This window comes from Gekko japonicus, unplaced genomic scaffold, assembly GCF_001447785.1.
Source record: "Gekko japonicus isolate JY-2015 unplaced genomic scaffold, Gekko_japonicus_V1.1 scaffold3718, whole genome shotgun sequence".
Taxonomy (NCBI): domain Eukaryota; kingdom Metazoa; phylum Chordata; class Lepidosauria; order Squamata; family Gekkonidae; genus Gekko; species Gekko japonicus.
Genome location: NW_015169287.1, coordinates 103,554 through 112,369, shown reverse-complemented (window position 1 = coordinate 112,369; position 8,816 = coordinate 103,554). Strand labels below are relative to the sequence as shown.

Genomic DNA, 8,816 nt, shown 5'->3' with positions numbered 1-8,816 from the left:
GCTTCGCCCATCCCCCCCCCCCCCCAACAGCTAGCAATCCAAAACAGTCCAGTGGAGCCTGAGCGGTGGGTGTTGCCTTCAGACACACTTCTGGTGATGTCAGGGGGTGTGGCATATGCAAATGAGGTATGCTAATGAGTTATGCTAATGAGCTCCTGCACCTCTTTTTCTACGAAATGACCCCTGCTCTTAGCCACTACACCATGCATATGGTGAATAAAACTTTGTGGGTCTTAAAGGTGGCACTGGACTCAAGCCTTGGTCTGCTGTTTCAGAGCAACATGGCGACCCCACCTGAATCTATCTTAGTGGATTTATCAAGTTCCTCACTCACACAAACAAGATGGCCATGGGCTCTGGGCAGCTGCCCCCTGTGCCCATTGCTGAAAGCGTCCCAGCTGGGCTTAAAAGATAGTGGTAAAGATACTCTGCAGGCCCTGTGGGGTTGCGGTCTGTACCAGTGTTCCCTCTAAGCTGAGTCAGTGTGAGCTAGCTCACTGTTTTTTAGCCTCCGGCTCACACATTTTTGTCTCCGCTCAGATGGCTCCTGAGCAAACTTAATTTATGCGGTCGCCAAATCGCCTGCTCACAACTTTAATGCCAGGAGCTCGCAAAGTAGAATTTTTGCTCACAAGACTCCATATCTTAGAGGGAGCATTGGTTGCGGTCTGTACCCCATTGTTTGCTCAAAAGCTGGTCTTCAGATTCTCAGGATAACCCTCCTTCCCTCTGAGATATCTCTGATCTGTCACATGCGCAGCTTTCCTGCCTTCCTTCCACTTTCTTTTATTACATCCCCCACCCTTTTTTTTTCTGCCCTGCAGCTGCTTGCCAAGAGGATGTGCGCCAGAGCCGAGCAGAAAAGGAAAAGATGCAGGAAGAGAAGGAAGAAGCGATTGCTAGGATGCAACGCAAGATTGATGGGATGGAAACTGAATATGAAAAAATCCTGCACGTGAGTTTGGGGATGGGTTGATTTCAAGCTGACCGCCGGTGAGGTACCATCCTCAGAGGCGAAGGGTGGAGGACACTCTTCTTCCCACACATGGCTGGTATTTATCTCCGGGATGTACAAGGCGTGCTGCACAGACTTCTGGGCCCAGAAAATGTCTTAAGCACACGCTAGGGGTGTCTTTGGGATGCCCAGTGGCTGACTATGGTCCATTCTGCACTAGACCTTAAATCCTGGTTCAACCCCATCCCCAAACTTACATTCTAAACTACATGCAAGTTCACCCCTGTAACTATCTCGGGGTATTTTTACATTCTGCACTACACGCAAGTTCACTCCTGGAATTATCTCGGGGTATTTTTACATTCTGCACTACACGCAAGTTCACTCCTGTAATTATCTCAGGGTATTTTTACATTCTACGCTACACTCGAGTTCACCCCTGTAATTATCTTGGAGTATTTTTTGTTTCTACATCACATTGAGGTCACCCCAGTTTTGCCTCACACTTGTCCCGGGATAAACAGATGATGTTGGTCCTTTCCGCACTTGGATCTCATCCCTGGTTTTATCAGAGTTCAACTCAGGACACAATACCTTGCATGTATCCCTAGTTGTAACAGCATCCATTTATCCCGGGACAAGTGTGGGGAGAAACCAGGGTGACCGCAATGTAATGTGGAAACAAAAAATACCCCGAGTTAATTAGAGGGGTGAACTCGAGTGTAGTTTAGGATGTAAAAATATCCCGAGATAATTACAGGGCTGAACTCGCGTGTAGTGTAGAATGTAAGTTCAGGGACAGGGTTGAACCAGGATTTAAGGTCTAGTGCAGAAAGTGTCACGGTAGACCCAGGGAGGCAGGCAGACAGGGGGAGTCACAATACAAGTCCAAAGGTCAGCCGGGAGAGCAGTCAGCAGAGCATTAAACAAGTCCCAAAACACCAGACAAAGCCGTAGTCAAATGTTACCAGAGGTCAGAGTATAGGGAGCAAAGCCGAGGGCGTGGTCAGGTTCAAAGCTGGAAGTCAGGAGCCAGAGCAGTCCAAACACAAGCCGAGGCAAACAGCCACCGAGTCAAACAGGAGTCAAGGTGCAGAGCTTCTGGTTCTACGAACGAGGTTGCCAGCACAAATTGCTCATGGCCAGAGGCCCTACTAAATAGTGCTCTGGCCCATTAACTCATTAGCACCTTTGTGCGAGGTCCTGGCTGCTGTTAAAACTCAGGGCTCAAGGATCTCCGCCCTCTTGAACGTGCTTCTTTTCGTCGGCTAGCCAGCTCCTGACGTCTCTGATCCCTAAGCCTACTTACAGGTGGGGGAGATGCAGGTGGTGAGCTGCTTATGGCCTGCTCAATCCCAGATGCAAACTGTCCTGTAGTTGACTCAGATTGCTGTGTATCCTCCTCAGTACTTACAGTAGGTGCAGATCCTGATGCTTCTTCAGCTCTTAAAGGCACTGAATCCTCCCCTCTTAGGCTGTCAGGAGCTGGCTCTGGGGCTGAGTCAAGGGCAGGCATGACAGAAAGGACTGTTATAACCAGGGATAAATGCAAGGTATTTTGTCACACGTTGAACTCTGATAAAACCAGGGATGAGATCCAAGTGCGGAAAGGACCTATTTCTCCTCGCTCACACAAGTTGGCGAGGTAGACCATCCTTTTTAAAAAATTTATTTGCAAAGGGGATTTTGCTTTCAATGCATGGGCCTGAAAATAAATGTCCCCTGTGATTCGAAACCTGGCCAACCATTATTTTGGACATTAATTGTTTGACCGACAACGGGCACTTTGCGACTGACATTCTAAAAGCAGCACACCCTGCAAAGCAACAGTCTCTGACAAACAATCCTGCACCAGCTCCGTTCTGTTGCGTTCCTGGCCTTGGCCATCCCATCTCTCCCGCACACTCCTTCCCCTCACTGCCATTAGTGTTTTTTTCTTTCTGCAGGGGAGCTTAGACCTTCTGCTGTCCAAGCTGGAGGCTGCCAAACTTGGCTGGGAGGAAGAGGCAACGGCCCTCCACCTGGAGTATAAGGACCGGCTGAAGGAGTTTGGACTCAACCCACTGGAGATCTGAAGGGGCGTTTGCCAGAGCGTATCGTTCCACACGGTTTAGCATTGCCACTTGAACTTTGCTCAGCCTCAGGACCGCGCAAAGTGATAACAAAGGGTGTTAGTTTCAGGGCTATTTTTGGGCAGGAACGCACAGGAACGGAGTTCCGGCTGGCTCCCAAGTTGGCCACGCCCAGCAGGAACTCATTAGCATAATAGGCCACACCCAACAGCAGAAACTCATTAGGATTGGCTACATTAGGGGTGTGTGGCCTAACATGCAAAGGAGTTCCTGCTCCAAAAAAAGGCCCTGGGTTTGGACAACAAACAAGGTAAACAGAACAAGAAGCAAAAGGTGGGTGTGGCTGGATGACCACACTTCTGGTAACACGGAGGTGCGGCCTAATGTGCTAATGAGCTGTGCTGGCAGGGGTGTGGCCCAATATGCTAATGAGTTCCTGCTGTTGGGTGTGGCCTATTGTGCTAATGAGTTCCTGCTGGGCTTTTTCTACAAAAAGAGCCCTGGTTTGTTGTAGAATTTCCAGGCTGCACGGCCGTGGTCTTGGCATTGTAGGACCTGCCGTTTCACCGGCAGCTGGGACTGGCATCCTCAGAGGTATAACACAGAAAGATGGAGTACAATTAATGAACTCCGGCCGTGAAAGCCTTCGTATAATAAAGTGTGTGCCTCTAAGAAGGGACGGAGTGCCTTTCCTTCGGTCACCAAATCCCCTCCCTTGCGTAACTCAGATCTGTGATTGTTCAGAAGCAATGGGACCAGAGGTCATTTCGGGGGGGAAAGCGGGGGATCGCAGTTCCCCCGGGTGAGGTACGGGGGGTGAGGCACATGACGAAGCCCCTCCCCCTGCTTCCGGCCACCCCACTTCCGGCCTTCGTTCAGCCAGGAGGAGGCAGGAGAAGAGGGAGGGTAAGTTGCTTCCTCTCCGCCTCTCCCCACCCCTGCCTGCCTGGGGCCAGGGAGGGCCTTGGCGGGGCTTCCTTGCACTCCCGCCGGCCTTGCAGGTCCACCGCTGGGCCCCTCATGGGGCTCGGCAGTGGAGCTGCAAGGCCGGCGGCGGCGGCCGGTACCATTGGGGGCGGGGTGTGTGGCCTTATGACACACTTCCGGTGATGTCAGGGGGTGTGGCATATGCTAATGAGTTATGCTAATGAGTTCCCCTAGCTCTTTTTCTACGGAATGACCCCTGAATGGGACAAAGTGTGAATCAAATTTGAGTTGAGTTCTGAAGAAGTATGCAGGTGCACGAAAGCTTATACTCTGTGGGTCATAAAGGGGCCACTGGACTCAGAGTTTGTTCAGGCTTGTGAGAAGAGCTTTTGCTTCCAGCAGCACTGATCTCTCCCTTATTAATCTCTGTTGCAAAGAACAGGCATTAGTTATCCCTGGGGGGGGGGGTAGAATTACTCCCACTAAAACTTGACAGTACTTCACAGTACCTGGAGTCCTGTGTCCAGTTTTGGGTACCACATTTTAGGAAGGATGTTGACAAGCTCGAGCGTGTCCAGAAGAGGGCGACCAGGATGGTGAGAGGATTGGAATCCAAGTCTTACGAGGAAAGGCTGAAAGAGTTGGGTCTGTTTAGCCCGGGAAAGAGAAGGCTTAGAGGGGACATGAATGCAGTCTTCAAGTATCTGAAGGGCCATCATGTAGAAGATGGAGCAGATCTATTCTCTCTTGCTCCGGATTGCAAGACTAGATCTAATGGGTGGGAATTACAAGGGAGTCGATACCGGCTAAATATCAGGAGAAACTTCCTGACTGTAAGAGTGGTTGAGCAGTGGAACAGTCTGCCTTGGGAGGTGGTGGATGCTCCTTCGCTGGATGTTTTCAAGCGGAGGCTGGATGACCATCTTTCGCATATATTGTAGGGCTATCTTTCGGCTGTGCTCCCGCAGAGTGCAGGGGGTTGGACTAGATGACCTGCAGGGTCCCTTCCAACTCTGACATTCTATGAGTCTATGATGGGAGGAGAGCAGGGATGCCAGCCTCCAGGTGGGACCTGGGGATCCCCCCCAGAATTACAGCTCATCTCCAGACTTTACAGAGAGCAGCTCACCTGGAGAAAATGGATGCTTTAGAGGGTGGACTCTACAACATGGTGCCCCAATGACCTCCCTGTCCTCACCAGGCTCCATCCCCAAATCTCCTGGAGTTTCCTGACCCAGATCTGGGAAACCTACTCTCGCGCCCCCCACCAGTGGCCAGGGGGGACTTGGCAACCTTAGAGGAGAGAAAGTTCATCTCTGTTTACGTGGAATGACATGGAAAGTTTACATGGAATTCACTGCCACAGGAAGTGGTGGCGGGCGGCTACAAGCATGGACGGCTTCAAGAGGGAACTGGATAAGCCTATGGAGCAGAGGTCCATCAGTGGCTATTAGCCCCAAGGTGTAGATAGGAACTCTGGGGCAAGGGATGTTCTGTCTTCTTGGTGCTTGGGGGGCAGCAACAGTGGGAGGGCTTCTAGTGTCCTGGCCCCACTGGTGGACCTCCCGATGGCACCTGGTCTTTTTGGCCCCTGTGTGACACAGAGTGTTGGACTGGATGGGCCATTGGCCTGACCCAACATTGGCTTCTCTTACATTCTGTGTTGCAAAATGAGATGCGGGCATCTTCGCAACGCAAATACAGCTAAAAGGGCCGTCTTCTTTTAGGAGTCTTGTCGCTTCCTGCTCTCCACTGCCTCCCCCACCCAGCTTCAATCCAAAGTCCTGTTGTTAAGAATCCACACGAAGCTTTTTCGGAGTGTGAAGATGGAGTCATCACGGGGGAAGCCGAGGGACAGGAAGAGTCAGCCCAGGGAGGAATCAAAGTGCAACGTCAGCAGCATCTGTGCAAAAGGTGCTTTCTTCTCCCACCAACGGGAGCCTGCGCAAAGACTGGGACTCGGAGGTGCCTGTGGTAGCGATGAAGCAGCAGGCCCTAGAAGGGCTGGCTCAGTCCGTCCTGCTCCTGTGTGGAACAAAGGTCAAAGTATCGTAAAACGCAGGAAGGATGGACGAAAGGAAACACTTCTTTAGGCAGCGAGTGATTAAAATGCGGAATTTGCTGCCGGAGGATGCAGCGATGGCCACAGGCACAGATAGTTGTGTCTGATTGGATTAATCTGTCTGTGTTGCCGGCCCGTAGCTACGGTGGGGCACCTTGGGGCTAGCCTCCCCCCACTTGCTGGCAAGGCCGCCTGACTTCTCATCCAGCCCAGGGCATCACGGCCTTCGCCCCCGGATTAATTTTATTAGCCAGTGCCCCCTAAGAAATTTAAATAGCCCCTGACTTTAAAAATCCTGGCTACGGGCCTGCTGTGTTGACCGGGCATTGTACTTGGAATTCCACTCGGGCTGCCAACTCTGGTTTGGGAAATACCTGGAGACTTTGGGGGTGGTGTGGCGTCCTCGTATTAGGGAGGACTGTTTTTCCCTTTAAATGTGCTCTTTGCTTTTGTAAACATGGTAGTTTCTGCTGCCACCAGGAATTTAAGGATTTCCAACCTTCTCTCTGTTTCTGTTGCTGGTTAGGTGACCTAGAGTCGGGGCTTTTCAGGGATCTATGTGGTCCTGAGGAAAGATAGAACTAAATTCGGGGATAAACTTGAACAAAAGATGATTTATTGAAGTAAGAACAAAATATGAGGTTGGTTATTCTGTAACTATCTTGGATAAAGGGATTTGAAAATATGTCTATCAAATGTATCACACACACAGTCTTTTTTCCTTTACTTTTTGTTTGTTTTGACGCTGAGTTCCAACATTAACAGGAGTCACTCTTTGCTATTGTCCTTTCCTATAGTCAGCCACGCAGGCTAAGGACATATATACTGCACTCTTTAAGAACTCACTCAGAACTAACTGAACACTCACTGACTTAACTCTCTAACTGAACAATTCCAACTGATTTCCAACTGTCTCTCATAACTGACACACCCACACAGATTCACTTCAAAAATCCGTCCCACACTCTGTCATCCACCAATCACAGCACATCTGTCTCTCTCAATCACTCTAGTCTACTCACCATGCACTCCAACCAAGCATTTAAAGGCACACACACACTCATAAAACAAGGAATCATTACAGGTGGAGCCTGGGGGGCGGGGTTTGGGAGGGGAGGGACCTCAGCAGGGTAGAATGCCACAGAGCCCAACCTTCCAAAGCAGCCCTTTTCTCCATAGGAACTGAACTCTGCTGCCCGGGGAAGGCTTGTAATTCTGGGAGATCTCCAGGCCCCACCTGGATATCGACAACCTTGAATCCCACATAGGACATCCGTTACCTCTTTGGAGAAGTCCCATGAGCCACCTCTGGGAGGCCGCGCATTCCAATGGAGGTCCGTATCAAGGTGACAAGGAGTGAAGGTGGAGACGCTATTTTCCTGACATATCCTGGGGGAAGAAGAGCCGCAGCTGGCACACAATCCCGACGGAGCCACTTGGTCATCGTAGAAGACGAGAGGTGACACTCCAACCTGGGAAAGCAAAAGAAACCGCAAACACAGCAGGGCTGGAACACTTCAGAGGCGCTTTATAATTCTCAGGGAATAAAGGGATCCACTCATCCCACCCATTTGGCCCCAAGGTAGAGTGTCCGAAACAGTCCTAGCTGGTTACTGGGGAGGGCGGTCCTATGATTGACTATTCCCTTATTCTGACAGATCCGTGCTACAAAGCTGTATCAGCTTTATACACATTCAACAGAGCAATCCTATACAGAGTTACTCCAGTCTAGAAGAAGAGAAGAGACTGGATTTATACCCTGCCCTTCACTACCCGAAGGAGTCTCAGAGTGTCTTACAATCTCCTTTCCCTTCCCTTCCTCACAACAGACACCCTGTGAGGTAGATGGGGCTGAGTGAATGACCATTCACTGCCACAGGAGGTGGTGGCAGCTACAAGCATGGATGGCTCCAAGAGGGAATTAGATAAACATGGAGCAGAGGTCCCTCAGTGGCTATTAGCCACAAGGTGTAGATAGGAACTCTCGGTCTGGGGCAAGGGATGCTCTGTCTTCTTGGTGCTTGGGGAGGGGGCAACAGTGGGAAGGCTTCTAGTGTCCTGGCCCCACTGGTGGACCTCCTGATGGCCCCTGGTATTTTTGGCCACTGTGTGACACAGAGTGTTGGACTGGATGGGCCTTTGGCCTGACACAACTTTGGCTTCTCTTATGTTCTTAGAGAGCTGTTTCGAGGACTGCTGTTGAGAGAACAGCTCTGAGAGAACTTGTGACTGACTCAGGGTCACACCAGCAGCTGCATGTGGAGGAGTGGGGAATCAAACCCAGTTCTCCCAGATTACTCCCAGTGGTACTCCTAACCAGAGCCAGTGGTACTCCTAACCACTACACCAAACTGGCTCTAAATCCGTTGGTTTCAGTAGGATCCACCTGGAGTAACTGCACATAGGATTGCACTCTGCCATAGCGTTTCCCAGAGGATCCTGAGAATTTTCTACAATTCTCTCCCCTCCATTTCCTCCTGAAATCTAGCTCCCAGGATTACATGAGGAAGGGGAATGGCTATTAATCCAGTTGGCCTCTGGGGCCTGTATTTGCTGGAAGACGTCCAAGGCCATCCCACCCAGTCCTCAGCTGTGACGGTATCTCTTTAGGATACACATTACCAGGGGTCATTTCCTGCAGGAGCAGTGCACAGGAGTGGAGCTTTGGCAGTAAGGAGCTCAGGGGGCGGGCACATGCAACAAGCCCCGCCCCTGTTCCCAGCAGCCCTCAGCCGGGCCATGAGGAGCAAAAAGCAGCCAGGTAAGTTGCAGAGCCCCCCCCCCCGGCCTCCCTTACGGG

The 8,816-nt window shown here is 51.0% G+C and overlaps 2 protein-coding genes across 2 annotated transcripts in view; one reads left to right on the top strand and one right to left on the bottom strand.

The window, feature by feature from the left end:
* Positions 1 to 3,184, top strand: part of CCDC153 (coiled-coil domain containing 153) — a 19,259-nt gene extending 16,075 nt beyond the window's left edge. Inside the window, exons 5-6 of the mRNA XM_015416577.1 lie at positions 825 to 955; positions 2,902 to 3,184. Of these exons, the coding sequence (XP_015272063.1) occupies positions 825 to 955; positions 2,902 to 3,030 (260 nt within the window). The 3' untranslated portion in view covers positions 3,031 to 3,184. The remainder of the gene's footprint in view (positions 1 to 824; positions 956 to 2,901) is intronic.
* A 4,203-nt stretch (positions 3,185 to 7,387) lies between these two features.
* Positions 7,388 to 8,816, bottom strand: part of PDZD3 (PDZ domain containing 3) — a 34,664-nt gene continuing 33,235 nt past the window's right edge. The window contains exons 8-9 of the mRNA XM_015416575.1: positions 7,453 to 7,488; positions 7,388 to 7,405 (exon numbers count right to left, since the gene is read on the bottom strand). Coding sequence (XP_015272061.1) covers positions 7,388 to 7,405; positions 7,453 to 7,488 — 54 coding nt within the window. The remainder of the gene's footprint in view (positions 7,406 to 7,452; positions 7,489 to 8,816) is intronic.